Source organism: Kockovaella imperatae (genome assembly GCF_002102565.1).
Source record: "Kockovaella imperatae strain NRRL Y-17943 chromosome Unknown BD324scaffold_6, whole genome shotgun sequence".
In the NCBI taxonomy this organism is placed as follows: domain Eukaryota; kingdom Fungi; phylum Basidiomycota; class Tremellomycetes; order Tremellales; family Cuniculitremaceae; genus Kockovaella; species Kockovaella imperatae.
In genome coordinates, this window is record NW_019028946.1 from 709,336 (window position 1) to 735,044 (window position 25,709).

General features: G+C 51.0%; 12 protein-coding genes across 12 annotated transcripts; 3 read left to right on the forward strand and 9 right to left on the reverse strand.

Annotated features, from left to right (window-relative positions):
* Positions 1 to 138: 138 nt before the first annotated feature.
* On the forward strand, positions 139 to 2,873 carry BD324DRAFT_625659 (hypothetical protein). Its single transcript, XM_022015821.1, has 14 exons — positions 139 to 801; positions 858 to 986; positions 1,035 to 1,168; positions 1,222 to 1,303; positions 1,352 to 1,427; positions 1,488 to 1,549; positions 1,602 to 1,626; positions 1,683 to 1,771; positions 1,822 to 1,878; positions 1,937 to 1,965; positions 2,017 to 2,095; positions 2,151 to 2,213; positions 2,277 to 2,541; positions 2,591 to 2,873. Exons 1-14 carry the CDS (start codon positions 613 to 615, stop codon positions 2,680 to 2,682), a joined length of 1,371 nt encoding a protein of 456 aa, XP_021871349.1. The 5' UTR covers positions 139 to 612; the 3' UTR covers positions 2,683 to 2,873.
* Positions 2,774 to 6,104, reverse strand: BD324DRAFT_440475 (hypothetical protein). Its single transcript, XM_022012792.1, has 12 exons — positions 5,888 to 6,104; positions 5,772 to 5,849; positions 5,710 to 5,732; positions 5,586 to 5,668; positions 4,072 to 5,535; positions 3,901 to 4,019; positions 3,746 to 3,848; positions 3,541 to 3,699; positions 3,277 to 3,492; positions 3,173 to 3,226; positions 3,054 to 3,124; positions 2,774 to 3,005 (listed from the first exon to the last, which is right to left on the reverse strand). The coding sequence occupies exons 2-12, from the start codon at positions 5,801 to 5,803 to the stop codon at positions 2,969 to 2,971; spliced, it is 2,361 nt and encodes a 786-aa protein (XP_021871350.1). The 5' UTR covers positions 5,804 to 5,849; positions 5,888 to 6,104; the 3' UTR covers positions 2,774 to 2,968.
* Positions 5,834 to 7,260, reverse strand: BD324DRAFT_674471 (P-loop containing nucleoside triphosphate hydrolase protein; the record flags this gene model as incomplete). The annotated part of the gene is made up of 6 exons (XM_022018948.1): positions 7,127 to 7,260; positions 6,845 to 7,078; positions 6,679 to 6,793; positions 6,524 to 6,614; positions 6,188 to 6,470; positions 5,834 to 6,142 (listed from the first exon to the last, which is right to left on the reverse strand). Exons 1-6 carry the CDS (start codon positions 7,211 to 7,213, stop codon positions 5,834 to 5,836), a joined length of 1,119 nt encoding a protein of 372 aa, XP_021871351.1. The 5' UTR covers positions 7,214 to 7,260.
* Positions 7,261 to 7,386: 126 nt separating this feature from the next.
* Positions 7,387 to 9,032, reverse strand: BD324DRAFT_579590 (alkaline-phosphatase-like protein; the record flags this gene model as incomplete). The annotated part of the gene is made up of 2 exons (XM_022013391.1): positions 7,387 to 8,653; positions 8,725 to 9,032. 2 exons carry the CDS (start codon positions 9,030 to 9,032, stop codon positions 7,387 to 7,389), a joined length of 1,575 nt encoding a protein of 524 aa, XP_021871352.1.
* A 166-nt stretch (positions 9,033 to 9,198) lies between these two features.
* On the reverse strand, positions 9,199 to 11,036 carry BD324DRAFT_650915 (hypothetical protein; the record flags this gene model as incomplete). Its single annotated transcript, XM_022018231.1, has 8 exons — positions 9,199 to 9,330; positions 9,401 to 9,846; positions 9,887 to 9,945; positions 9,985 to 10,236; positions 10,297 to 10,584; positions 10,624 to 10,702; positions 10,762 to 10,817; positions 10,885 to 11,036. The coding sequence occupies 8 exons, from the start codon at positions 11,034 to 11,036 to the stop codon at positions 9,199 to 9,201; spliced, it is 1,464 nt and encodes a 487-aa protein (XP_021871353.1).
* A 161-nt stretch (positions 11,037 to 11,197) lies between these two features.
* On the reverse strand, positions 11,198 to 15,697 carry BD324DRAFT_625670 (Lon protease C-terminal proteolytic domain-domain-containing protein). Its single transcript, XM_022015822.1, has 14 exons — positions 14,422 to 15,697; positions 14,154 to 14,366; positions 13,673 to 14,105; positions 13,347 to 13,616; positions 13,232 to 13,294; positions 13,007 to 13,180; positions 12,919 to 12,965; positions 12,627 to 12,865; positions 12,297 to 12,574; positions 12,134 to 12,245; positions 11,916 to 12,082; positions 11,705 to 11,869; positions 11,623 to 11,651; positions 11,198 to 11,571 (listed from the first exon to the last, which is right to left on the reverse strand). The coding sequence occupies exons 1-14, from the start codon at positions 15,548 to 15,550 to the stop codon at positions 11,378 to 11,380; spliced, it is 3,513 nt and encodes a 1,170-aa protein (XP_021871354.1). The 5' UTR covers positions 15,551 to 15,697; the 3' UTR covers positions 11,198 to 11,377.
* Positions 15,698 to 15,736: 39 nt separating this feature from the next.
* Positions 15,737 to 17,410, reverse strand: BD324DRAFT_625675 (hypothetical protein). Its single transcript, XM_022015823.1, has 7 exons — positions 16,870 to 17,410; positions 16,691 to 16,818; positions 16,516 to 16,636; positions 16,367 to 16,460; positions 16,249 to 16,316; positions 15,951 to 16,189; positions 15,737 to 15,898 (listed from the first exon to the last, which is right to left on the reverse strand). The coding sequence occupies exons 1-7, from the start codon at positions 17,001 to 17,003 to the stop codon at positions 15,885 to 15,887; spliced, it is 798 nt and encodes a 265-aa protein (XP_021871355.1). The 5' UTR covers positions 17,004 to 17,410; the 3' UTR covers positions 15,737 to 15,884.
* Positions 17,411 to 17,775: 365 nt separating this feature from the next.
* On the forward strand, positions 17,776 to 18,975 carry BD324DRAFT_625680 (Alpha/Beta hydrolase protein). Its single transcript, XM_022015824.1, has 2 exons — positions 17,776 to 18,043; positions 18,116 to 18,975. Exons 1-2 carry the CDS (start codon positions 17,863 to 17,865, stop codon positions 18,946 to 18,948), a joined length of 1,014 nt encoding a protein of 337 aa, XP_021871356.1. The 5' UTR covers positions 17,776 to 17,862; the 3' UTR covers positions 18,949 to 18,975.
* Positions 18,976 to 20,222, reverse strand: BD324DRAFT_625683 (acyl-CoA N-acyltransferase). The gene is made up of 5 exons (XM_022015825.1): positions 19,904 to 20,222; positions 19,726 to 19,857; positions 19,446 to 19,604; positions 19,175 to 19,385; positions 18,976 to 19,122 (listed from the first exon to the last, which is right to left on the reverse strand). Exons 1-5 carry the CDS (start codon positions 20,054 to 20,056, stop codon positions 19,001 to 19,003), a joined length of 777 nt encoding a protein of 258 aa, XP_021871357.1. The 5' UTR covers positions 20,057 to 20,222; the 3' UTR covers positions 18,976 to 19,000.
* A 429-nt stretch (positions 20,223 to 20,651) lies between these two features.
* Positions 20,652 to 21,962, reverse strand: BD324DRAFT_650920 (hypothetical protein; the record flags this gene model as incomplete). Its single annotated transcript, XM_022018232.1, has 3 exons — positions 20,652 to 20,685; positions 20,745 to 21,203; positions 21,250 to 21,962. The coding sequence occupies 3 exons, from the start codon at positions 21,960 to 21,962 to the stop codon at positions 20,652 to 20,654; spliced, it is 1,206 nt and encodes a 401-aa protein (XP_021871358.1).
* A 1,202-nt stretch (positions 21,963 to 23,164) lies between these two features.
* BD324DRAFT_440847 (acyl-CoA N-acyltransferase) lies at positions 23,165 to 24,336 on the forward strand. The gene is made up of 6 exons (XM_022012793.1): positions 23,165 to 23,272; positions 23,332 to 23,451; positions 23,502 to 23,772; positions 23,836 to 23,957; positions 24,014 to 24,050; positions 24,101 to 24,336. The coding sequence occupies exons 1-6, from the start codon at positions 23,266 to 23,268 to the stop codon at positions 24,234 to 24,236; spliced, it is 693 nt and encodes a 230-aa protein (XP_021871359.1). The 5' UTR covers positions 23,165 to 23,265; the 3' UTR covers positions 24,237 to 24,336.
* BD324DRAFT_650922 (hypothetical protein) lies at positions 24,280 to 25,633 on the reverse strand (the record flags this gene model as incomplete). The annotated part of the gene is made up of 3 exons (XM_022018233.1): positions 24,280 to 24,393; positions 24,446 to 25,397; positions 25,458 to 25,633. 3 exons carry the CDS (start codon positions 25,631 to 25,633, stop codon positions 24,280 to 24,282), a joined length of 1,242 nt encoding a protein of 413 aa, XP_021871360.1.
* Positions 25,634 to 25,709: the final 76 nt, after the last annotated feature.

Consider the following 25,709-nt stretch of genomic DNA (forward strand, 5'->3'; position numbering starts at 1 on the left):
TTAAGCCCCTAGCTATTGAGCCAGAAATGCCACGCTGTCCGGGATATTGTCAAATGTGGCACATTTTGATTCCGTTCACTCCCACCGCGGCTCGAGGCACCGCTCCTAGAGTAGACACCAGACTAGCGAATGCTATACGGTGTCCCGGGGGTCAACAACTCATGAGTCGGGGCGGCGGATATAACACTAGAGATCATGCATTTCCGACCATACACGAGCAGCTCATTCAATGATGAGCTAGACGACGTGGAATTAATCAGAGCAGAGATCTTTCGGTGTCGCGTCGGAGACTCGGCCCCTCGCTTGGACGTCTCAGGGGGGTCAAAAGAGACCGAGATCAGATAAGACGTTATATTGAACCCTCTTTTCTGGGCATAGCGGCAGGGCAGGTCAAGAAGGCCAAGACTACCTTGAGAGGACCTCAGCCTCGGAGGGACAAAAATCAGCGCATGCGGGCGGCAGCAGCATCGTATCGTTTGCGGATCTTGCTCGCTTCTCTGGCACCTATTCGGCCTGGACCTGTCTGAGCTTGGACGTCCCGCCGAGCTACAGGACTATCTAGTCCCGGACCATCTGCTCAGCTTCCCTTCCACCAAAGTCATCCTGCTCAACATGACTCTCCGATGGACAGCCCTCCTTATCTGTCTACCCCTCGCCGTCGCGTCCTGTATAACTAACTCGTCATCTACAGCTCAGCTGCAAGCTTTGCTGCAGGAAGGAGGAGAGGGCTACAAGCTAGAGCTGTGTCGGAACCAGATCTACAGTCTTACAGATGTGCTCAGTTATACAGCTGCTGGTCAGGTGTGTACAGAGCGGTCGTCACGTTCTCAGATGCTCAATCCTGACTCTGCTCGCAGGAGATATCTACCGAGAAATATCCCAAAGACGAGTCTCGAGCGACACTCAAAGTCGCGGGGTTCAACGTGACCTGTGCAGTCAAAGCGACAGCAAATGGTCTCGATGGGATAGCATTACGCAACGTTCAGGTATGGTCATCTGGAGACTTCTGACCACACACTGAGATCATATGGCAGATTGACGGAAATCGCGGTAATGAACCGATATATACTGCTCCGCAGGCCAACATCGAATTCGGAGGTATGAATTCTGGCCAACTTATCGAATACGTCAGGTCGTACGACCCAAGAGGGTGGTCATGTATGCACATGTCAGCTAAGAATTCCGGGCCTCTGGGTAACGGTAGCAGCTGATGCTCCGCAGTGCCGAAGGACCATTCACTTGCCGAGGTGCAACCATTCAATACAACGATATTGGCCCTTGTGGGTCCGAAGCTTTTCAGCAGGTCAGTCAGGCTTACAACTCTGGTTCCGCATACTTAAGTCAGTCACAGTGGGCCGACGGGATCAGTCTGTCCTGCCAGGAGAGTCTGGTCCAGGGGAACACGATCGTCGACGCCACGGATGGAGGTCAGCTCCAAGGTCTTGCTTGCTTGATCTGTTCACAAGGGCTGATGAAAGACTACCAAGGTATCGTCATCTTTGGAGCGCCAGATTCTGTCATCCGCGACAACCTGATTCATGTCAAGACTGTGAATACGGGCATTCGCCCAGAGACTTCGAGCTGACCTGATCTGCTTTCAGAGAACACTGCTTGGAGGTATCAACAGTGAGCAATAAAACGGTCTCGGCCCTGAATACGTCGCTCATCTTTGACCGTACTAGTGGTCGACGTCCTCCCATGGCGTCCAGAAGGCAATTTCTCCAACGTCTTAGTGGAGAACAACCACATAAGTGGTGGATTTGCGACTGATGTGAGTTGCCCTATATCCCGATAAGGAGTATTCATGATGCACCCGGATAGATCGGAAACGATACGATGGGAATGAATAATGCCAGCGCAATCATCAAAATCGGTATCGTGAGTGGTCCACCAGGCCCTCTTTCCTTGTGAGAGCCCAGGTTGAGCTGATTGATAGGGAATCGGCCCTCAAGTCTGGTGGTCCGAGTAAGTCATATCCCCAAATGCGACGCAGCTGTTGGCTTACCTCGACTTCAGTGGCCGATATGGACGGAACCAGACGACCGGGGCTACTATCCAGGGCAATCAATTCTCAGGAGCCTTTGCATTCGCCATGGTCAGTTCGTCTTCATCCACAGAAATAGGGTTTACTGAGGTACCCCGTAATCTAGGCTATCTCTGGCGCTCGAGACGATGTCATCCGGGACAACTCCTTCGTAGGCAACGTTTCATTTGTAAGTCCATCTAAGCCTCTACATTGTACCCCTCCAGCTTGTGAACTCATGCTATTCGACCAGATTGGATCCTACGGTCCGAATTGCACGGTCGGTGGAGAAACGCCCAATAGCCCCGTACCTTTATTGGAAGACCCGTCACTCACGACCAATTTGGATATCTCCGTACCTTCCCCAGCATCTTCTATACTCAGTATGGCACCTGGCTCCGGAGCTTTCCAAACTGGCCGCGCTTTAGGGTTGACGTGTTTCATGCCTCCCGCTTCCGATTCCGTTTCGTGGCCGTACGGTGGAGGTCAAGTGAATGCTCAGCCTACAAAGAGCGGAGGTATGTCTGAGGGTAGGCATGATGTGGACAGTGGCTGATGACCTCACAGGCGCCGGTCTGCTCATTCAGCCAACATTGTTTGGGCTCTGCTTCACGGTTGCCGTAGCTGTGCTTTTCACTTCCGTTGGGGGCCGCCTGTAGCATTGTATCCTAGACACCTCTTTATTCTGCGACTACGAACTTCTTCTCAACGCACTCCCCAGCATCGGTATCTTCAGCTTCTCCACTAGCAATCTTAGACTTTCGAGATTTTGTCATAGACATCATTTGTAGATTCGCTTTCTGTGATATCGCATAGCACACGTTCGTAAACCATGCATCCTTGCCTGTCATCACAATTATGTTCCGTAAAGAGATCAGAGCTCGTAGTCGGTGTCCCAGTCTCGAGAATACAACATATACACCTCATGACGCCGGCGGATTTGCCTCAGTCTGCAGTTTGCGGTGCGAAAGACAATGTAGCTCTAATGACACGATCAGTATTGCCCTCCCCCAAATGACCCCAGGCTCACTGATTTCGAACAGGGTCGTCCAGTCGAATCTGCTTGTTGCCTGGTCCATCACATTTGACACCGTGCAAATCCTATCGAAGATCAGTATGGGAGGATTGAAATGCCAGGAGGCAGCTCACTAAAGGAGTGATCAAAATAAATTGCTTGCCTTGAGATTCTTTCGCGCCTTCGACCTGACACACGCGCTTCAGGATTGCTGTACTGTGCCCTTCTCGTCACTCACCAGCATCTTTGCAGCGACTCCTCGGTTCCCTGCGTCCAGGAAGACATCCCATTCGTCGAGACATCTAATGGGACATGACGCTGTATCCCAAAGCGACAGAAGGAGTGATACTGTGGAGAATGATCGTTCACCTCCAGAGAGATTCTTGGGGACCTTGAAACGAGCCTCCTCAGCTCCACCGGCATCGCGCTTCTTGGTAATGCCAGTCGTTTGAATCTTGAGTGTCGTCAGTGTCCGCGTGATCTTTTCCGATTCCTCGCTCACTCTGACACCCAGCTTCTTCTTTTTGTGCTCGAACAGTAGTTTACCCTCGAGATTGCGCTTGTGCAGATTGACAATGAAGAGAGTTCGGGCTCGGATGGCGATTGAGTTTCTCTGCAACTCCCACCATCTCATCCTAGTGCGGAACATCTGCTTGACTTGCTGGCACAATCGTTAGATACCATAGCCTCCTTGAGCAGACACTCACATTGGCCACGCTGCGGAAGTTTGCCAACTGTCTTTTCAGTTCTGCGAGCTCGTCTTTCGCCTTCTGATATCTGGGCATGATCTCTTCAAGGGAAACGCCTTGCCTGAGAACATATGAGCCTCAATGATTTCGATCTCGAAGCTCGTCTGACTCACCGTTTTTCAGCCTCGATTCGTGCCTTCTCGGTGGCCTCCTTTTCCTTCTTGATCTGTTCGATTGTCCGCCTGGAATTAACTCGATCTCCTTCGATTCGCTGAGCCTGCACCTCCCAGTCCTGCATTACTAGTCAGCTATACCCTGCATGGGATCTTAGACACTCAGCTCACTTTCAGCTCTGCTGCTGCGCGATCCCGATCATCTTCTCTTTCTTGTAGCCTGGTTCTGAAATTCGCGTGACTCTCTCGATGCTGTCTCATCTCGTTTCGAGCTTTGGTCTGAGCTTCTTTGACAATGTTCACCGCATCTTGTCGCTTCTGAGTTTCAGGAATGAATTCGGCGATCTGTCTGCCCAGATCTTCGAACTCATTGCTCAACTTCTGAATTGTCTCTTCGTATCCTGGAAGGTCCGCCTGGAATGACTTGAGATCGTCTTCGCGAGCCTTGAGGACCCGCTCGTGCTCTTGTCGAGCCATCTCGAGACCCCCTATGGCATCATCTGGTCTTTCTTCGATCTGACTCTCGAGTCTGTGGATAGTCTTCTCCGCAGATTGTATACCGACTCTGGCTCGACTGTGCTCCTTCTGCATATCGGCAATCTCAGTCCTCTTTGCATTCTGTCGGGCTTTGGCATCCTTGAAGTCTCGGTCGTATTGCTCGACGGATGCGACTTCGGCGCCTCGCTTCTGCTCCAAATCGGCGATCTCAACTGCCATGTTCTTGGAGAAAAGTGGGGATCCGCGCCAGTCCTCAAGAGGTGTCGACCCTTTGCCTTTGCCCTGATTAGCCGTCGTACGGTAACAATCTGCGGTGACGAATTCTGCACCAGGCAAACCCCGAGCCATCATCTCGTCGGTTTTCTCGTTTGCCACTTTGACTGAAGGCGCCACAAACAGCCTCTCTATCCTATGCTGGTTGACCAAGATGCGCAAAACATCCTCATCCTCAATACGCAACTTGCTTAGCAGAGTTGGCGCAAGGTGGTTGAGGCTTCCGCGAGAGTAGTCAAATCTGTCTCCAGAGTAAGTGATGATGCTTTTCGTGTTCGAACCAGATCCTGGCTTGTATTCCCTGACGTTTTGAAGTATGCTGAGAAGTTGAACTTTGTCATCTGGATGCTTCACCGCAAATCCACATAAAGTGGTTCCGAGGACTGAGCAGGCCACTTTTCTGTACATGGGATCCTCCAGATTGACGTACATGCCCAGTGGACCAATCGGCTTTCCCCCCTTCCAGGGTTGTCTTGGGTGATCGATAGCCTGGCGAACCCGGTCAAGACCCGTCCCAAAGAGGTTGAGACGATCGCCTGATTGTTCCCGGAGTCTCTTGATCCTATCCTCGATGTTGCGAATGTTCTGCTCGACCGATCCCTTTTTGACGACAAGGTCGTCAACCTCCCTGTCGATGACTTGTCCTTGTGCTTGAAGCGTTTCAAGTGCCTTCAGCTTTCGAGGCGCATCTTCCTGAAGCCTTTTCAACAGATCTTGATGTCTCTTCAACGACAGACGAGCGTCTCGTTGAGCGTCCGTCTCGGCCTGGTTCAGTTCGGCCTGCTTCTTCGCAATCTCCTGCTCGAGCTGTGCAATACTCTTCTTTTCGGCTGCGATAGTCCGTTCAGTCTTCGTAATGTCGGTCTAAATAATCCTCATTGAGCTGAAATCTGCGCAAGGTGCTGTCTACGTACATTTGCCTGACGAAGGATCGTCTGTGCCTGTCCCAACTTGGTTTTGGCCGACTCCTTCTTTTGCTCCAAAGGTAGCTTCGTAGCTCGGAACGCCTTCAGCTCATCTTCGGCGTCTTTGACTTGCGCCTCCAGAGATTTGAATTCATCCTGTGGCACTATCAGGGGACATAGGGAAGATTCTCGCACCTCAGCCTGTTTTGCTTTGTCTGCAAACGCATCTACTTTCTGCTTGATCTCCCCCAGCTTCTTCACTGTGTCCTCGAGCTCCTGTGTTGGGTCAGAATGAAGCATCTTGAATTCACCTCTCCTGTACGAACCGTTTCCTTGTCCCGTATATACGCCCAAGCTAATTCGCTCGTAAGTCTCGTGATCTTGGCTTGCAGTTCCACTATACGCCTGGAAGCTGCGACTTGACGATGCAGCTGATCCACTTCAATCTCTTTCAAAGGAATTTTCTCAGCTTGAGAATCCGCAATGTTTTTCAGCTGTTCCCCCTGAAGCTGCATCTTCTGATAGTATGCGGAGAGACTATCTAGTCCGGTCCCTTCGAGGAAAAACTAATGTCCTGGTCAGCTTACATTCTGAATGCAAAGACCACCTACCTTGTACAACATCTCGTCAGTCGCATTCTGTAGAAAGCTTCTCGCGGCATCCTGAGTCAGAATGGTGAGGGGAGAGTCGATGGTAATACTGAAGTTGGCGCATATTTCGTTCAACTCGTCCCTCTTCTGAGCGATGATCTTTCCGTCTCGAGTTGCCCGGAATCTGTAGCTTGAACCGCCGTTCTTGTGCAGCGTTCTTTCAATAACGATCTGTGAGCCGTATAGCTCAGGCTTGAACGCTTCGGGTCCCTCGTTGGACATGATGACGGTTACCACTGCTTTGCTGAGAGTTTGAGGTCAGCTTTAACGGGGGCTGCACCGAATATGACCCCTCACTCTGCGTCTCTCCGGATAAGGTCTTTCAGTCCTTGACCACGCCCCGTCACGGCTGCCTTGCCGCCAAGAGCAACAGCGATGCCCGTGAGCACTGCCGACTTCCCACCTAGAGAGATCTGTGAGATCGAGCGTGGAGCCATCGCGAGCTAACTCACTCCCATTATGACCGACGATGAAATTCATGCGGTTGCCCAGCTCGACCGAGAAGTGTCTGTGACACATGAAGTCGACCAGTATGACCTGCTTGATGATCCCTGCGTCTGAGGCCCACTTAAGCGAGAAATCAGCTGAGCTCTCTAAGTGAATCTCTCTAAGTCTCACGCCAAATATGTCGCCCGTTTTGGCCTTGGCTTCCTCGTAAGCCTTGACATTGGCTTCATCGTCGTCAAAGTGCTCCTCGTCGTCTGTCGGGGCTTCAAGTTCACTCTCGTATTCTGAGTTGTCCAGTTCCGATTCTGAATCATGATCTGACGTGGCGGAAGGTTCGCCGGCAGCTCTACTGACACCTCTCGATGCCCTTCGAGCCAGGCTAGGTTCTCTTTTCACCCTTTTGGGCTGTAAGCCAGCGTCAGTCAACGCTGCAAGTTCAGCTTGCGAGCGTACCACTGGAGTGGGGGCTCTAGAGCTACCCTGTTCAGACTCATCTCGATCCTCGTCCTGTAATTGTCTTTTGGCGGGTGAGGTGGCCATCCTGTCCGCGCATCAATAGCTGACAGGTATGGGCAAAGGAAAACAAATGTTCAAATCCAGTATCGACCGCGAACGCGTCCGATCCGTCCTCACGGGGATTAGAACCCACGTGGCGGCAGAATCACTCTGTGTAGCTAGCTCAAGCATAAAGGACTGTATGCATGCTTGTCGCCTTATGCCTCCTTGGACTTGGCCATTTGAACATTCTTACCGGCGTACAGAGCTCCGCCTCTCACACCTTCTGGATTGCCTTGCAATTTGAACGTCTTGGGAGCCTTGGGACCGAGGTTTCTGGGATTCTTGACATCAAAGTCAAACTGATCCGGTACGATCATGGAATCATCGGCGAGATGATGCGAGAGAGTCTTCATCGAGATCCCATCTTTGTATATCCACAAGTCCTCTGTCTGTCGTTGCCAGTCCTCAAGCTTCTTTCGCAGATCCAGCAGAATATCCTTGTACTGTGGATCTCTGTGTAGGTCGTGGACCTCGAGAGGATCCGCTTCGAGATCGTATAGTTCTTCTGCAGGTCGAAAGACATAATCTTCTAAGGATCTCGATCCGAGCATGACAGGTCCATCTACGTTTCTCATATCTTCGAACGACAGTGACGCGTACAGGTCGGAAGAGAAGGGGAAGTCAAGCCTCCAAGCAATGTTGCGATGATACTTGTACTTCCTCGTCCGGATGATACGGGTTGGCCAATAGTTTTCCCTCTGATGAAAGGTATGCGAGCCGAAAATGTGGTGCTTCCACTCGCTCTCAGGTACGATCTCACTCTTCTCGAGTATAGGCAAGAAGCTTTGACCCAAACGAGGCGGCGCGTTGTCCTGGATCTTGAGGTCGAGTGGGATGCCACAGAAATCTAGCATAGTCGGTAGGATGTCCAGATAACTGATCATGTTGGGATTCGTCACGTTTTTGATGCCCTTTGCAGCCAGTCGAGGGTCTCGGACAAGGAAGGGCAAGCAGGTGCCAGATTCATACAAGGTCGTTTTGGCGTTGACGAATGGAGCACCGTTGTCAGAGCAGAAGAAGACGAGTGTGTCCTCGTCCAGTCCTTGCTTCTTTAGATTCTCCAATATCATTCCAACACCTTGATCAAGTCGGTTGATCGACTCATAGTACTCAGCGAGCTCTTTTCGAAGTCCAGGAACGTCAGGGAGCCATGGGGGGATCTCGACATCTTCAGGGTTGCACTTGTAAGGCTTGACTCGGGGATCAAATGGTCCTTGTGTATTGGCAAATCCTCCTCGCGTGAAGTCTCTATGGGTATCGTGAAATCCAACGATCAAGTTGAAAGGCTTATCCTCTTTCTTGGCTTGCTCGAAGAAGGCGTCGACGTGATCGGCATACTTGGCCGAGTCTCGAGTCTCGATGTCGTCGTAGACAGTCCATGGATAGGTGGACTTGATTCCAACGTGTACCTTGCCCACGATTCTATACTCAGGCATCAGCCATCCGCAGTCACTTGGTCTGCAGGCGAGCCAGCACCTGAGCATATCACTCACCCAGTCAAGTACCCTGCTTTGTTGAAAAGAGCGGGAAGGGTGTCAACGAATTCGAATGTCTGAAAGTGTGTAGCTATGCTGTTCAGTCCATACTGTCCATTCTCGTGCGTATGTAGCCCGGTATAGATGGTCGACCGGGAACCAGAACATGATGCAGTCGAGGCGTATGCCATGTCAAACTTGACATTGTCTTCTGCGAATTTATCGATATGTGGCGTCGAGACACTCTTCACCCCGTAGCACCCAAGGTACTTGCCCAGGTCGTCCGCGACCATGAACAGGACGTTCCTCTTCTTTCCATGAGACATCTTTATCGGAGATGAGGTAGAGCACGAGACCGAATGATGAAGGTTGATGTCGAGATCCACGCTCCCATACATAAATATAGCACGTCAGATCTCATGCGTCGGATCTGAGCGAGCGGTTCTCGGTACGCTCGCCGCAGCCCTCCACTATTTCCAGCGAGTCTTCAATTTAATTGGCCCAGCCTTTGTAGTTTGACGACATGAGGGGATGAATCATGCCTGGACTCGCAGCGACAGTCGGCCTGATATCTAAAGCCCCAAGCTCTCCCTTCGTATGGATATAGGCCACACCAAAGCCAATCTGAAGGGATTTAAGCGGAAATCATACGTCTACTGTACTGTATGTATGTACAGTGCGGCGCCACACTCACATTGTATGGGACCCCGACTCCAGAATCCGGGTCAATGCCAGTTACCGTCTTGCTCCCGGCTGCTTCTTTGATGGCTGAGCTAGTGACGATGTCGGATGACTTGGAGGATGGGGATGAGGAGGACTTGCTTGAACGAGAGCTTTGCTCGCTTTCAGTCCGACGAGACGAACCTCTGGATGAGGTGGAAGAGGTGCTCTCGCTTGGCTTGGCCGCTTCGTCCTGTCTCTTCAATGCATCGAGTTTGGCTCTTTTAGCTTTCTCCAAATCGTCAGTAGACTTCGATGAGGGGATTTTCGACCTTGACTCGGAAGAGGATGATGTCCGTGTAAAAGATCCGGAAGAAGTGCTGGGCACTGGAGCTTCAGGAATTGGCTTCACGTTCAGTTCTTGCGATACAAGCTGCAAAGAGAAGGCGAGCAAAAGAAGAAAACCCAGCGTCCGATTGACTTGAGCGACGGTCATTCAAAGCCCTCCGAGGACACCTACTCAGCCCGATACCAATAATCATAGCCAAGAACTTTGTTCTCCAAAGCTTCTGCTTCTGTCTGACCTGAATCAATCTCGGGATGAAGCTTGTCACTTACCGATCGTCAAGGGCCTTGAGTCTAGCCATCTCAGCTGCTTTGATCTTCGCCTTTTCCAACTCCTTCCTTTTGTTCTCCTCAGCTTTCTTCTGCTCTTTCGCCTTCTCAGCTTCTTTAACAGCTTCAGCTTTCGCTTTCGCCTTCTCTTTCTCTTTCTCCTTTTCCCTTTCTTTCGCAACTTCCTTTTCTTTCCGCTTCTTTCGCTGCTCTTCACTCTCTTTCACTTCAGGTTCCGGTCTATTGTAGTGGCCACTAACGAAGGCTCTGAGCATCTGTCCCTATGACCGCGGCCGAATCTGTACCAAAACTTACACATGAGCGGGCTGTCCACTCTCCCACCACAGCTCGGGTCCAAGAGCCGCAGCGCGTCCCATTGGAAAAGGCCAGGGTAGATAGCGGTTCAATCTCGTCGTGAGAAAAGCGGAAGGGTGTGCTCTGAGATCATCCCAGGGACTGGGCTCAGTCTCCGCTGTTTCCTTCTTACTCTCCTTCTTCTCAGGCTTCTCATCTTTCTTCTCTGAAGATGAGGATGTTGACCTCTTAGAGTCCGATTCCTCTTCCGGAATCTCCGCGATGACCTGATTCCAAATCAGAAAAAAGCTATACAAGCCATCAGCAAAAGCTGACTGCTCTACTCACATAATGAACGCTGTGGCTAGGTGGACATAGGTGATATGCAATTGAGGGACTCCAGGCACCAGCCCGGTCATCTGGGTTACTAGTCCATGGTCAACTAAGCATCCCGGGGGGTGTTGCTATCTACAAGGAAAGGCTCACGGAGGGCCAGGAGGATGATTCCAAATCCCCACTGAAGTATCATAGGTGCCACTTGTCTACAGTCATGCCACCAATACTGCATCAGTTATATTCCTTCCTCTTCGTTCAAGCTTATAAGCTCACCCTACTTTGGCTGGATCAGGTAACAGCGCTGGCATGGTATGACTGGCCATAAAAAGCACCATACCGACGATCAGTATGACATATATTGGTGCCGGAGATCCTAGGTTCCCCAGGTCCGTAGGCATGGGCGGAGCGAAAGTGTAAGGGTACATTGTACTTCCGATCGAGGTCCGTTGCTCAGGAGCACGATCGCAAACAGCAGGTAACAACGATCCAAAGTGGACGCTTTTCAAGACAGAAAAACAGGAGTCACCTGGACAAAGGGTGGCCATTCCCAGACAGTCGACACCACCGACACAACCAAAGGGAGCAATGACAGGGGAAGATGCATCATGCGTGCAAAGCTATGCCAACAATGAACATGCTGTTCTAAAAGATACAATAGGCTATCAGACGGCTGCTATTCAGCTCGACGTGTATCTGAATTGGAAAAAGACGCGATTCAAAGCAGTTGCCATGATTCTGGCATTTGAGTACGGGCTGCCCACTTCTTTCAATGCTTTACTCTTTCTGGCTCTTTGTCGATCGGAAGAGTCTCCTTCCACTTCTCAGCCGTGGCCTCCCCAGCAAAGACTTCGCGAAGCACTTGGTTGAGATTCTCGACATAGACGAACTCAATTCCCTCCTTGACGGTCTCGTGAACATCGTCTTGGATGTTCACCTTGTTTGCAGCCGGAACAAGGATTTCTATCAAGCATCAGCAAGGATCACAACAATGCCACGGCCAAATCGACCCACTCTTGATTCCAGCGCGGTGAGCCGCCAACCTGTAATAAACATATCTCAGCCCTGGAGGCTATGGATAGCTGGCTCGACTCACGTCTTCTCCTTCAGGCCACCAACGGGCAACACCTGTCCGTGCAAGGAAATCTCTCCAGTCAAGGCGATCTCTTGGCTGACCTTGGTCTTGGTGAGAAGGGAAACCAGGGCGGTCACAATGGCAGATCCAGCCGAGGGGCCGTCTTTACCCGTTGCTCCTTCGGGGCTGCGAGAAGTCAGCAGTGCATTGCGAGAGGCCATACTGTACTCACAAGTGCAAATGGAGATCCTTGTCAGACAGTATGATCTTGTCATCCGAATCAGCGATTCCGAGAGCGAATGCGTGCGCCTTGACCCAGCTGATAGCCAGGTGAGAAGATTCCTGCATGACCTCGCCGAGCTTTCCAGTCAAACGAAGACCGCCTTTACCAGGCATAACCTGCGGGGAGAATCAGTAATGGATTCGCGAACGGTAACTTGGAGGACTCACATTGACTTCTATAGGTAAGACCCATCCGAGACCTTCACCACTAGCGGCCAATCCTGTACTGACTCCCGCTGGAAGGTAATTTGCGTAGATCTTCTCCCTCGGGTAGACCGGGCTGGTTTTCGATTAGACATCAATTGCGAACCGATAAAATGTCAGGACTTACGATCCGATATAGTCGCGCAAATTTTCTGGTGTTATCTCGACCTTGATACCGTCAGGCACCTGAACGCGCGGGCGAGGTGTTGTGGTGACAGGTTTGACAGATTTCTCCTCTCCATCTTTGGACGCTTCATCTACCGGTAAACGTTCCGATGCAGGCTTGACATCTGGGTCCTGAGACTCGACAGTGGTGATAGATGCAGCTTCAGTCTCCTCTGCTGGGGCCTCTGCCAATTTGTCCCCGTGTTCAGTGACGATCTTGAATGCCACTTTTCGATAGATCTGAAGAAGACCGATGAGTTGCCCATCAAATTTGGCAAAACCATAAACTCACTTTCTCGATCAGTTTCTTCAAATTCCGAACTCCGCTCTCTCTCGCATACCATTTGACGATGTTGTCCAATGCTTCCGGTTTAATGTCAACGGTAACGTCCTGTAGTCCGGAACTCTCCTTGGCTGTAGGTGCCAAGTAACGTTCAGCAATGACTTTTTTCTCCTCGGCCACGTAGCCACTCAGCTCGATGACCTCGAGTCGATCGAGCAGAGGGCGGGGAATATTCGGTAGGTAGTTTGCTGATGAGGCAAAGGTGTCAGATCCCTGCCGCAGCCGTCATCAAAAGACTCACCAGTACAAACGAATAACACTCTAGACAAGTCGATCGGGACATCGAGACTGCGTTATGTCAGTCTGGCGTAAGCTCATCGGTTCCTCACTAGTGGTCCACGAATGAAGAGTTCTGCTCGGGGTCAAGCATCTCTAAAATGGCTCCTTGCGGATCACCACCATTAAACCTGCCGTTTCCAATCTTATCGATCTCATCTATGAGAATGAGTGGATTCTCCACTTGGACCTTTTTCAGTGCTTGAACAGCTTTTCCTGGCATGGCTCTGCGACGTGTGAGCGCTCTTGCAACTCAAAGATGAAGATTTCTGTCTCACCCAACGTAAGTCCTTCGGTGACCCTTGATCTCCGCCATATCGTTCAGACCGCCCACTGAGAATCTAGCATCACTCAGATCAGCTTTGTGGTCGGCATCAAAGCCACTGAACGCACCGGTAAAATTGTCGATCGAGAGCCTTGGCGATACTCTTCCCGACACTAGTCTTTCCGACACCTGGCGGTCCGCTGAGACAGACAATCTTTCCCTGCACGCTGCCTTTGAGTTTACCAATGGCTAGGAATTCCAATATTCGATCCTTGACATCCTTCATACCGTAATGGTCGTCGTCCAAGATCCTCCTTGCTCTCTCAATGTCAAAGTTCTCGGTACTGTGTAGACCCCATGGTATGTCTGTCAACCAGTCGAGATAATTTCGGGTAACGCTAGAGCCGAGCGGGTCAGTCACGAGCTATCCGCTGCACCACGGTTGTCCACTTACGCGAACTCGGAAGACACCTGTTCCAAGCCACTCAATTTGTTCAGTTCCTCGTCGACGATCTTGCGAACGCCCTCTGGCATGGCGAGCTTCGCAGCCTTCTCCCTGAACTTTTCCAGCAGCTTGTCCTTTCCATCACTTTCCAGTCCCAGCTCCTTCTTGATCCCTTTCATCTGCTCCATAAGGTAATATTCCCTCTGTCGCTTTTGGATTTTGCTATCTACATCCCGCGCGATCTTCTGCTGAAGTTGAGCGTTGATCAATTCCTTCTTGAGCAACTCTAACGCTTTCTGCAGTCTGTCTTCGATGTTTGGCGATTCGACCACGGCCTGGAGTTCGGCCGCTTCTCCTGTCGTGACTGCAGCCGCAAAGTCTGCCAGTCTGTCTGGCTCCTCGAAGACGCTCTGAGATCGATTAGATGTGGTGAAGCTGGTGACTGCAATTGCGTCAGTGATGGGTGAATCAAAGGACAAGTTGGACTCACTCTGTTCTCGGAAGATGGACTGCATCTGGGCCAAGTCCTTGAAGATGGTGATGAGCTCATTGACAAGCGCTTTGACCATCTGAGTATCTTTGGCTTGGTTGTCAAAGACAAAGTTGGACACGTTGGCAAGGGAGACTTCAGGAACCAAATGATGAAGGAATCCGATTTGAGAGTACGTCGTGGATGGCTTGTCCTCTCCCTCAGACGACGGATCTACAAGGGTGGTCAGTCAACGCGGGTGAACAGATAGACGATGATGTGATCTCACTTTTCTTTCCAATTCTCTCCTTCACATCCTGTACCGACGGCACCACACCCTTCTCAAAGCTGGCCACTTCACTTTCATCCTTCTGGACTATCTCTGCAGGTCTAGGCTCAGGACGACCCTCAGATTCTCCTTCAACACCAGCGCCAATCTTGACGAGATTCTGGTCGACCAGCTCGTCCAGTCTTATTCTCCTCAAGGGGAACAAGATGACTGTGAGTGGTGACGTTGTCTCCTTCTCGTCTTTCGCGCCCGACGCGTCCTTCTCTGACTCGTCGTTCAATGTCGTTAATTTGGATGCAGATTTAGTCTTCACATTGGCTTCGAAGAAGCTGGTGATCTGCGCAAAAATACCGACTGGGTGAACTTGATCCATTGAAGTGATCACGTCGGCATCTACATCGGCTTCCTTGAGCAAGAAAGCGCCGAGGTAAGGTTGACCACGTGCGACGAGCTGCTTGACAGCTTTAATCACGGCCGGATTGTGGATAGTGACCGCCTTGTAGAAGGATGGGAAGAGGGGCCGTTGAGTGAGAGGGAGAGCCAAGAGTTGAGGATAAATTTCCGGAACATCCGGTCTGGCGATCTCTCTGCCAGTCCTAGGAGGAGTGTTGTCGTTCGACGAGGATGAAGACGACTCAGCGCTGGCTGACATTGCGGCTCCCTGTGCAGAGGTACTGCTGGTGGAAGCAGGTTCAGGCTCCGATCGAGATTCCGATTTGGCTCTCTTCTCAGCCGCTTGACTAGATTCAGCTTCTGTCTCCTCTACCGCCTCCTCATTCTGCTCTTCTTTCAGTGTAGCCTTCTTACGGGAAGAAGATTCTGCTCTTGTCCGCTTCGGTTTGGTTCCCTCCTTGGCTTTCCCAACACCAGAATCTTTGCCCTCATCCTCCGCGGCTTCCTCGCCTTCTCCATCGGCCTTGCTTCCCACCTTTGTCTTGAGCAGGACGTTGGAAGTATGCAAATGCCGTATTGGTATTATAGGAGTGAGATGAGAGCTGGATGGGAGCGATGGAGGTAACTGAGGCCGTAACCTAATACTCGATGGTGATCGGGTCGCTGATGATGATGATGCAATGGTTGATAATCGTCGCCGCTGGACAGCCGCACGGGATGAGCGAAGTGGGAGCATGATGTTGAAGATGTGATGCTGATCGATTCCAGAACAGAGCCCTCAACAAGTCTCCTACGTCGCCGAGATCAGCTTCAGTCGAACAATAAGACAGATGAATGATCAATAATCAGACCCGCTACAAGTTACTGATTTTAATCAACTGGAACCTTCGGAACTCGGTTTCGATTGCCAAAATGGCGAAATCATAAATAGAGTGGCAAAGGGGAAGCAACGAACAGATAGCATGGACTGGAGACTCTCAATCAAGAACAAGATATCATACATATATACAGTGTAGTGTCCATGTGACATTAGGTATCTAGAAGAAGATCATGATGATGACGAAGGCATATTATACTCCGTAGCCTGCGACCCCGTTTCATAAACAACGACCCCATATCACACGAAGACCACTCACGAGGGAGACTTTCCATCGGTCTGGAAATTTTGAATCCTCGATCGGCAGCGGCCTTCTCTCCCTGTCGACCGAATCCGAATCCTCCAAATCGCGCACCTGGAACCGTATGCTCAGGGACAAGAGGAGTGTCTGAATGTTGGCTAGTTTGGCGGGATAGGTTGCTTTGGCTGGCCTTTGGATAAACTCGTTTTTCAGTCACCATGTCCCAAGCCGTAGCTGCCATTCGGGTCTGAGGGGTCCTGAGATCAGGCACAGCAGAGCGTCAGATACAGCGACGATGTTGGCGAGGTGACCTCACAGGGACGTGACGTTCTCCCAGGAGAAGATGAGACGTTTCGTTTTGCCTCCACTCCTGAAGACGAGGCCCTGTCCGAGTATCAGAGACTGTGATGCGGGCTGCCGATATCATAGCTCACCGCAAGAATGTTCAGACAACCGATGATGAACAATAGCCAGCTGCTGACTTGAGGGAAGGTGGTACTGTAGTGTGAGAGGACCTGTGCTCCGATCCTGAGAATGGATGAGCCGAAGCATCATAGCAAGAAGCAGGGTCAACAAAATTCACAATGCTTGAAAGATCCCCAGACACCCTAATCCATGTGCTGGACCCAAGATCGGCAAGAAGTTTTCAAAAAGTCTCTTTGGAATCCCGATCTCGGACAAAGTGAGAAGTATACACTCGAAGACTGCTCGGATGCCATCAGTATGGCGATTCTCAGGTCTTCCGGTAGGCGGCTCACCGATGAAGATTCGATTGAGGATCGACCAGAATGCACCTCCCGTTTGATCCGGGACGGTAGAGTATTCGACATAATCACAATCCAGATCCTGTTCGTTCGAATTGTAGGCTTTGATTGCTTTGATATCACTGGAGCCCTGATCAGCTGGCAGTGTCGATCAAAGGTCAGGTCAGACTCACTCTACCATCGTGACTATGTTGGCGGATAAGCAAAGGATCAAGGCGATGATGCTCAGGGCTCGGAGTACGTTGAGACCGATGAAGACAGGGCCGGAAGGTCTCTTGGGTAGGAAAGGTTTGATCGACTCGGCCATGCTGGAGTGTTATCGTGAAGGACACGAGGACTAGAGGTGACAGGGGCTTTTAAACTAGTGAGCTTTAGGAGTTGGCTGTTTATGCGTCGACCAGCGACAAGAAATGAAATCGTTCTAAGAATCGCTTCGAGCGAAGGAGCTTGAGAACAAAATAGCAGAATGCGAAGCAAGAGATGGAAGAAGTGATCGAAGGGAAGAGGAAAACGATTAGCTATGTTATAAGTCTCGTCGAGGTCTCATGATCAGCAAATCGAGCACAATCAGAAGACAAAAGAACCACACTGTCACCTTCTCCCCTTAAGCCGTCTGGCGAAGCTGTGTAAAGCATGAATACAAAAGCCTCAGGTTTGAGACTCCATGTTGATACGTCTCAAGAAGCATAAGATATCCATGTTTGACCAGCGAGGAGGAAATGTTACAAAAGTACAACAAATGTCGAAGAACAAAAAGGATACACCAATGAAAGCAAAAGCCAGCGGCGGCAATCACCGCCATCGAGACACATGCAATGTGGCGGTCCCCTTGTCGAGATGCTCCGCCGATGTACTTGCAGTGCGTGAGGGAACAGGTATCATCAGGGCGCCAGCGAGGTCGTCTTCTGAGAGCTTTACGATCATCACTTCCAATCCTCCACCGTCCTCCGGACGTAACTCGCATGACCAGATCACGGTTGCTCACGGCTATGTTAAATGTCCCGAATAATTCGCCGAGGTCTTGTAATGCCTCCCTCCACTCTCCGGCGCAATCATGACCCGGAAGCCGCTCGCGGAATCTCGCGGTTGAATGGGCTGGCTGGCTATTCTTCTAAAGTGTACTTTCAGTTTTGCTCCTCTCTTTGACGTCCAGGACCACATTTACCATGTCCAAAACACGAGATGCTCTTGGCAAGCCCGAGACGTTGACATACCATACGACCCCACGTGGACATCAAGTCAAGATTGATGTGCGGGGTAAAGGTGGTCCTGCGCTCATCACGTTCCATGGTGGAGGTATTATTCAGGGCAGTCGAGTTGATGGGCATATCCCGTCGAATTGGGAGGGTGAGTACAGCATGCGTACAGTGTTCCCTCGACGTCTTGATCGCGTTGACACATACACACACCCTCTCTCAGCTAAATTTCCTGGGACATGGATCGCAGCGGATTATCGACTGTTGGTACCTTCTGTAGGATCCGATATCCTGGAAGACATCAGGATTTTGCTGGATTATGTCTTGACTCTTCCGATAGACCATCACAAGATCTTCCTCTTCGGAGGATCGGGCGGAGGCTATCCTATGCGACTAGCGGCTATGCTCGCTGCTCAAGAGAGTCAAAAACCTGAACCGAGGTACACTGTGATAGGCTGCATTTCCTACTGTGGAATGGCTGGAGATTTCCTCTTGGATCACTGGTTCAAGCCTATCATTCCGAGAGATATGAACATCTCCGAAGAAGGGATCAAGCAGAAAGTGGACTCTCTCAAGCCTGATCTCGATCACATGCGAGGGGGAGAAGAGCAATCGGATTGCTCGTTCGATGTCACTCGAAATCCCAATAGAGACGTCATCTGGCAGACTTGGCACTTGACAGGGACTATCAACGATTCCATCACTGGAGATCAAGGATTCAGCGAGAAGATGAAGTCCATTCCATACGAAAAGAGACTCGAGTCTATCCCTGAAAAGCTCGTCCCTTTCCTCCCTCAAGCATTCATTGAGAAAAACGGTGCCATCCTCCCTCCTTTCCTCCTGGTCCATGGTAACAAGGACACCATCATTCCGTATGAGGAATCAGTCAACACTGAGCGCGCTATCAAAGCGAGCGGAGGTAAAGCCGAGCTGTTCACGGTCGAAGGCGCAGATCACGATATGAAAAAGCCCGGAGAGGCTTCGGACGCGATCACCGAGAGTGACGAGTATGCGCTCAAATGGATGAACGAGAGGATCCGAGAGGCGACCAAATGAAGGAGACATCAGACACTATCATGCATCTGATGATGGTTCCATATCTTTCCACCTATGATCTCCTCGCCATGAGCTTGTCAATGTGCTCCCGAACGCCTCCTTCCCATTCCTCCCATATGACAGAGGCAAGCCACGAGTCCCTTGCCTGATTCTTCTCGTGAGGCGGACGTCCAGCTATGGAATGGGTCAGAATATGAATACTCGATGATCCCTCTCATATACTCACGCCGTGAACCCTGCCATCCCTCCAGCAAGACTCTTTGAGCTCTGATGATTCCCTCATGCTTGTATCCCAACCTCAAGGCAGCAGCTTGAGATTTCAGATTCAGGACCGTAGTATACCATTGACATCTTCTCAAGCCTAGACCTCCTTCAGATTCAGGATCCAAGATACGGTGCATAGCGAGTCCAGCAGCATGTGTGAGCACGTGGGTCCGCTGGCAGCTCAGAGGTCACTATATGCTTCTTCGGAATCTTAGCCTTCAGTCCTGACTCACCTGATATTTTGGGAAGATGATGATGAATCCTGGTTCTGCAGTGGCATCTTTAGCAGAAGCGTTGATGATTCCTAGGAATCCGGCAATCTTCCATTCGTCCACCGGAGGTGTGGGATCGACACCTGGCGGTGCAGAATATATGGCGTGGTAGAGAGCAGACTGAACAAGTTAGCCAGTAACCTCGCCAATGGTCCTCTAAGAACGTTCAACGAAAGCCATCCTCTGTAGATCGGGTGACAAAGGAGACAGACAGAAAACTTCAACGTTTGTATCTACTCACCGGCTGAGAGCGAAACATCGACTCAATGAATAGCCTCGCATCGTCCAACGTTTCGCACCTATACGGCAACCATTCCATCACTTCAGGATTGGCCGAGACCCCCTCCGCGAGCGCTTGAGCATGAAGAGACGGCTAGACCTGTAAATCAATGGTCGATTCAAAGCGATAAAGGACGCACGACGAAAGGCCTCAGCTCAACTCTATCACTTCGAAGGACCTTGGGGGGAAAGACAAAGTTTTGGTCATAATCTTCCAGAGGGGTGTCACCATAGACTTCACGAGGCGCCTGAGGGGGCGTGTACTGGTTCAAGTAGATCGGGTCGGAAGGCATGCTTGGAAGGGAAGTTCTACACAATGTGCCGTGTTCAGATGTCGTGGAGTGATGTATAGTAGCCTGACTTTATGCTCCAGACATGAAGTTACTTGCTCGCAGACGGAAATGCCGACTCCAAGCGCCGCTTAATCGCATCTATCGAGTCGCGCATCTATCCGCAAGAGAGGGAGAGAGAGAGAGAGATCTTTGGCCGGATGTCCGCGCGGAGTTCCGGGAGCGCTGGCCACGGGAATGCCTCTTGTATGTCGAGACTGCAGCTCGAGCAACTGCGTGATTACTGAGCCAGCCCGCTCGCCTGATATGTGAACGAAACAAACCTGATCGAGGCGAATTAGCGTCCCCAATTCGTATCCGCGTTGTACGCCAATCAAACGACTTCTGCATGAGTTGAGCATTACAAGTCGAAGTTGGTGATATTCACTATCCTGCGAGAAACCCGCTCGACGGTAGTAAAGCTCCTAGCCATTGCTCTGCAATGGCTCTAGAGTGATGAGAAAGCAACTGAATGTCGCGGAATAAAATCAAAATGTCCAGCATGTAAAGTACACTCCTTCTGACCTCTCATTTCTGTTCATCCTTTGGCTATCATTCCTCAGAATCGACCATAGTATGAAGCCTGAGCATAGCTACACGTTAAGTCAGCGCGTAGGCCAAGATCCCATATCGCATCGATCGATCAACTCACGGCCCGTCTCCTTCTGTTGGTCTACCCAAATACTGACCAGGCGTTGGAAAGTCCGATGGTCTGACAGCCTGTTGACGACCGCTCCCTTGACTTCCGTGATGGCTACCGTGGCTGCTCCCAGAGTTACCTCTGTGCAGATCACTGTATCCCTCTCCAGGATCCTGGGTAGGGTAATCGTGTGAACCGTACTCTGCTACGGCCGCGGGAGGCAGGGGTGCTATGGGTTGATGAGCTTGATGATAGTAAGACGTGTCGTAGTCGTACGCTGCGGAATGAGCGAAAGGATCATGGTTGTACATGTTGCTATCGTATTGCATTCCAGAGGCTCCCGCAGTGAAATCATGTTGGGGCACACCCTCCACATAGTCCGGTCCGTCTCTGTCCAGATCGGCGATAAATTGTTGACGTTGACGATCTAGAGAAGAAGACGAGGCGCTACGATGAAGTGTCTTTTCCAGGCTGTAGAAGGATCTTCAGCTTCATTATCACGACTGGCGGGACTCACAAGTCGTCATTGCCTCCCAGACCATTCGGACTAAAGTCTACAGGAGCCATCTTGGAATCGAATCGTCGACTAGGTCGCAACTTCCACTTTCTGAAGGCTGTCCAGGCCAGAGCAACGAGAACTAGAACGGAAGCGACCACAATGATGATGATAAAGGTCGTCCTAGGCAATCCTCCAATGTTATCGTTGGTCTCTGCGTTGTCGCTCTGAGTGGTAGGAGCAGGCCCAGGAGCGGTGCTCAACATGGTCTTAACGGAAACGGAAGCTGGGTTAGTATGGACGACCGTGCGCGTAAAGTCGTTGAGCGTTGTCGGCGCAGCGGAGGATGTCGAGGTGACAGCGATGGTAGAGGATGTTGTCTCCACAGCACTGGGTGTAGGTTCGGCGGCTGACACTTCATTTTGGCTCGGAAGCGTGTCAAGATCCCCGGTGCTAGATGAGGTAGTAGGCGTAGAGGCAGCTATGCTACTGGTGGTTGAAGATGTCGTTGTGATGACCGACGACAAGGTTGTCGAGCTTGAGATGCTAGACGTAATGTCTGAGACCGTAATGGAGGCTGAGGAGGTTGATGTGACCGAGGACGATTGATCTTGAGCTGATGTAGACGACGTAGTCGCGATAGTCGAGTTGGAGTCTGAATCTAATTGTCTGGCCTGCAGGATCCTGATATGATGTCTGTCGGATCCAGGGCTCAGGGGATGGGCCAAGGTCATACTGGACAGGAAGACTATCAAGAGGAGAGACGAACGCATGGTGTGGCAGATGCTTAACGAAAGTGGTTCAAAGGCAGTGTATGTTGGTGGCAATGGATCGACCAGAGAGGGTCTCTGAGCGAATCGCCAGCTGAGGGTCGATAGTCTTTGACGACGCTGCAAGCGGGCGTGGCAGAGGACGATGACACGACGATTCAGTCGTCAATAACAACGTATTGAAAGATCCAAGAGACACTGATAGGCCTTTCCTTTGGTGTTGGGAGATAGAGGAGTGAAATTTGTCAAAAGACCAGCCAGTGATCCTTTGTCGAGGTTGATTTGCCCCTCTCGTTCTGCTTTGATGAGAATGATTGAATCGCTGTCCAGGTCCCAAGGGGGTGGAAGGTCCGGTTGGCGATGGAGGAGGAATGAATACAAAGGAGAGACCTGTTGAGTGATGTCCGGCAGTCGCGCGGCAGAAATGAGGAGGTTGGGACCTGGTTCCTTTGAGCGGATATGAGATGGGTGCGGGAAGAAAAAGTATGTCAAGAGGCGGTGGGGACTAATGATTTGGCAATGTTCGAAGTGGGTGGACGAGTTGATAACCAGTATCAGTGAGTTGAACACACGAGTAGATGAGATGAATGATGATGATAGGGATGGACGCTGAAAGGTGTGGACAACTAAATCCAGACAAAAGACAGGAGCCCATGGACTGAGAGCTGGCCACCCTAAAAAAGAGGCGTTTCACATTTCAAGAGAGAGAGTGTTCACACCGTTACTGCGAAGTCCCTTTTCAAAATGGTCTGGTCTGGACACTCTATCCTGCTCTAAGCTACTATCAGTGCAGATGGCTGCTCATGCAACATGCAAAGTCCGAGGGGTCTTCAGGTTGAAGCCATACATTGCAGCGTTGTGACGGTGGTGGCGACCACCTTGGAGCTACGAGGCTGCACATGAAACGCGTCCCGGCGATCTGTGCGTTGAGACGCGTCACACAAGCTATCCATTACGGCATTATCCGCGTGGCGTCGCGTGGGGATAGGGATGGGATGGGATGGGATGGGATGACCTCCACTTTTTGGATGGACATTTGGACACGCAGACATTGCACAAGGTAGCTAGCCAGCCAGCAGGATCAGCTTGCACGAGCTCAATAAGTGATTGTCCGCACACGGTCATGGCTACCCCGAGGATCAAACGAGCCAATAAGGTGAGGCTTATCCGCTCCTGACATGGTCCACGTTCGACCGAAGGACTTAAATCCTTTAGGCTTCGATGAAGGATCTGGCACCTGACTTACCGAAGGGGATCCAAGCCGGAGATGCTTCGTGAGCGAGCAGCAAGGTCCTGCAGAAGTGCATATAGTCTGACTAGGTCTGATCATTAGCCCAATACTCTCCCTTGTTTCTAGCTCAGAGCTCGCTTCGTCGTCCAAAGATACCATATACGATTTATACGACAGCAATATATCGAATATGTGAGCTAAGGGATGGCATCACATCAACTCGCGAGGAGACCCCCCTGTTGATGTCTCCTCCCTGATATCAAGATCGGAAGGATCTTCCGTGACGTACAGCAGGGCCGAGAAGCGTGGAGAACTATTCCATGCCGATTCTCGGTTCTTGATCCTCAGCACATCACCACCTTACCCCGGCAGTAATGATGATCCATCGCCGCGCATGCCTGGATCTTTACCGCCGGACAAAGGTAAAGGCAAGGCTCGAGCGACAGGTGTGAACATATCCCCTAGTGAATTGTATGGATTCTGTATGTTTCGTTTCGATACGGAGGAAACATTGACCGAGGACGACGTCGAGGTGATTTATTGGTGAGTCACAAAGTGAAATCCCCTTGCGATCGATGGTCGTCTCTCTAAAAAAAGTTTCTCTAGCTACGAAATTCAATTGTCCTCCAGAGCCCGTGGTAAAGGTCTCGGGACTATCTTGATGCGTCATTTGGAAGATATAGGCAGGCAGCAAGGCATGGCCAAGGCAATGTTGACGTGCCTGAAGAGTGAGCCTGTCTGTTGTCTCAGACGCTGGGCACACCTCTCATTGGGTGTTCGTCAGGAAATACAGCAGCGTTATCCTTTTATGCTAAGCAAGGGTGAGCTAGAAGCCCACGTAAACGCAGAAACCCGCCGATGATGATGATAGATATATGCCCGACGAGATCGACCCGACGAACATGGCTGAATCAGACGAATGGCAAGAAGTCGATTCAGATGGAGAAATTGCGCCGATCCCTGAGATCGACTATTGCATCCTGAGCAAGCATCTACATGCATCTTGAGGTCATGGGTAGCAGCTAGGGGCCTCCACTATAAGAGATGCAGCTATTTGTTTGAAGCGGACAGAAGCACATTCTCAATCGTCTCACCGCTAACGGCAGTCTCATCCAGGCTCGGTCTGCCATGCGCTTCAAGCCAAGCTGGTAGACCGTCGACAAACTGAATCAGATCATTGAGCTTTGATGGCTTATTAGCGAAAGATTCAACTGACCTTGCGAATCGCCTCTCTGCTCTCATCTGTCTGCAACCCCCATATACGTTCGGCATACGTCCAATCCCTCTTCCGCCTCTTCAGCTTCTGACTCGTCGTTGTCGACCGATTGGCTCTAGGAGCTCGAATTTCCGGTAATCCATCTTCTACAGGTATAGATCTGCTCTTCATCCCGGATGACGTCTGCGCATTCCTTAGTGATCTGGCTGTCGAACCCGACGGTGAGGCGCCTGGTCTGAGGGCGAAGAATGCCGAGGTATCTAACCGTTTCGATCTGGTCCGAGGCGTCTCATCCAGCTCTTCTGTCGCAATGGCTAGATCCACACCTTGGCGAACACCGAATTTGACCCGCTTCGTCGGTGTTCTCTCCTCCTGACCATCTACTTCCATTGCGTCTTCGTCGATCATTGCAGCTTCAGCTTCAGAACCCGCCCGTATCTCATCTTCCTTCACAACACCATCTTCCTCATCATTCTTCTTTTCCGTGACTCTGCCGCCTCTGAGCGCACTTCTCACTCGCCTCGAACTTGGAGTAACGCTCTGTCTCAATGGGGAACCTGTAGAAGGCTCATGTTGATGTTTTGGCGTGTTCGGAGGACTACCTCCTCCAGCAAGACCGCCCTTGACTAAACCTGATATGTCTATTCCCGACGAATACTTGAATCGCTTTCGAGGTGTCGAAAATGGACTAGGTCCAGATCCTCTTTTCTCGCCAGTGTTCGCGACTTGGTCGGCGTCTGCCTGATCTGCATGACTCCGAGTTGACCTTGTGGACCTAGTGGAAGGGCTAGCTGATGAACCTCGTCGAGAAGTCGATGCATCTAACGATGGATCACCCACAGAGGCCGATTCGAGGATCCTCCGAGATTTCAAGAGGGCCGACTTGAACCTCGCGGGAGAGACAGACGAAGCTTTCTGAGCCGAGGACTCCACGAGGTCCTTACTCTGGACCCTGAAGATTATGAGTCAGCGATCCCATCCCATGATTCGGTCCATGCGGGGGGCTGCTCACCTCTCGCACCCTAGCAAAGCGGAGATCCCCACTAGGGCAGCTCTCTCTTCTGGAGGGAGATCGTTCCCTCGTCCTGGTGCTGTGAGATTTCGCAGAGTCGATAGAATCTGCGAAGCGATAGGCAGAGCGGGATGAAGAGCAGATGGGAAGAGTGGGACGAGTTCCTTGGATGACATGCTAATCGAGGACTGTGAAAGCAGTGCGGGCAACCTGAACACATGGACGGTCGAATGTAATAATTAATAAGATCGT

Excerpts from the sequence above, each read along its gene's own strand:
- BD324DRAFT_625675 (XM_022015823.1), bottom strand. The coding sequence starts at position 17,003 with ATGGCCGAGTCGATCAAACCTTTCCTACCCAAGAGACCTTCCGGCCCT. Across the intron at positions 16,461-16,515 it reads CTGGGGATCTTTCAAGCATT|GATCGGAGCACAGGTCCTCT; the intron begins GTGAATTTTGTT and ends ATCCATTCTCAG. Across the intron at positions 16,317-16,366 it reads GTTGTCTGAACATTCTTGCG|GGCCTCGTCTTCAGGAGTGG; the intron begins GTGAGCTATGAT and ends ATACTCGGACAG.
- BD324DRAFT_625670 (XM_022015822.1), bottom strand. The coding sequence starts at position 15,550 with ATGCTCCCACTTCGCTCATCCCGTGCGGCTGTCCAGCGGCGACGATTA. Across the intron at positions 14,367-14,421 it reads GGAGAGAATTGGAAAGAAAA|ATCCGTCGTCTGAGGGAGAG; the intron begins GTGAGATCACAT and ends CCACCCTTGTAG. Across the intron at positions 12,966-13,006 it reads TCTTCATTCGTGGACCACTA|TCTCGATGTCCCGATCGACT; the intron begins GTGAGGAACCGA and ends GACATAACGCAG.
- BD324DRAFT_440847 (XM_022012793.1), top strand. Across the intron at positions 23,773-23,835 it reads GACGTCGAGGTGATTTATTG|CTACGAAATTCAATTGTCCT; the intron begins GTGAGTCACAAA and ends AAGTTTCTCTAG. Across the intron at positions 23,958-24,013 it reads AATGTTGACGTGCCTGAAGA|GAAATACAGCAGCGTTATCC; the intron begins GTGAGCCTGTCT and ends GGTGTTCGTCAG.
- BD324DRAFT_625680 (XM_022015824.1), top strand. The coding sequence starts at position 17,863 with ATGTCCAAAACACGAGATGCTCTTGGCAAGCCCGAGACGTTGACATAC. Across the intron at positions 18,044-18,115 it reads TATCCCGTCGAATTGGGAGG|CTAAATTTCCTGGGACATGG; the intron begins GTGAGTACAGCA and ends ACCCTCTCTCAG.
- BD324DRAFT_625659 (XM_022015821.1), top strand. The coding sequence starts at position 613 with ATGACTCTCCGATGGACAGCCCTCCTTATCTGTCTACCCCTCGCCGTC. Across the intron at positions 1,966-2,016 it reads CCTCAAGTCTGGTGGTCCGA|TGGCCGATATGGACGGAACC; the intron begins GTAAGTCATATC and ends CCTCGACTTCAG. Across the intron at positions 2,542-2,590 it reads TCAGCCTACAAAGAGCGGAG|GCGCCGGTCTGCTCATTCAG; the intron begins GTATGTCTGAGG and ends ATGACCTCACAG.
- BD324DRAFT_625683 (XM_022015825.1), bottom strand. The coding sequence starts at position 20,056 with ATGCCTTCCGACCCGATCTACTTGAACCAGTACACGCCCCCTCAGGCG. Across the intron at positions 19,605-19,725 it reads CGATGTTTCGCTCTCAGCCG|TCTGCTCTCTACCACGCCAT; the intron begins GTGAGTAGATAC and ends TAACTTGTTCAG. Across the intron at positions 19,386-19,445 it reads TCATCTTCCCAAAATATCAG|CGGACCCACGTGCTCACACA; the intron begins GTGAGTCAGGAC and ends CTGAGCTGCCAG.
- BD324DRAFT_440475 (XM_022012792.1), bottom strand. The coding sequence starts at position 5,803 with ATGCGTTTGCAGACAAAGCAAAACAGGCTGAG. Across the intron at positions 5,536-5,585 it reads CGATCCTTCGTCAGGCAAAT|ACCGACATTACGAAGACTGA; the intron begins GTACGTAGACAG and ends AGGATTATTTAG. Across the intron at positions 3,700-3,745 it reads ACTTCCGCAGCGTGGCCAAT|CAAGTCAAGCAGATGTTCCG; the intron begins GTGAGTGTCTGC and ends CGATTGTGCCAG.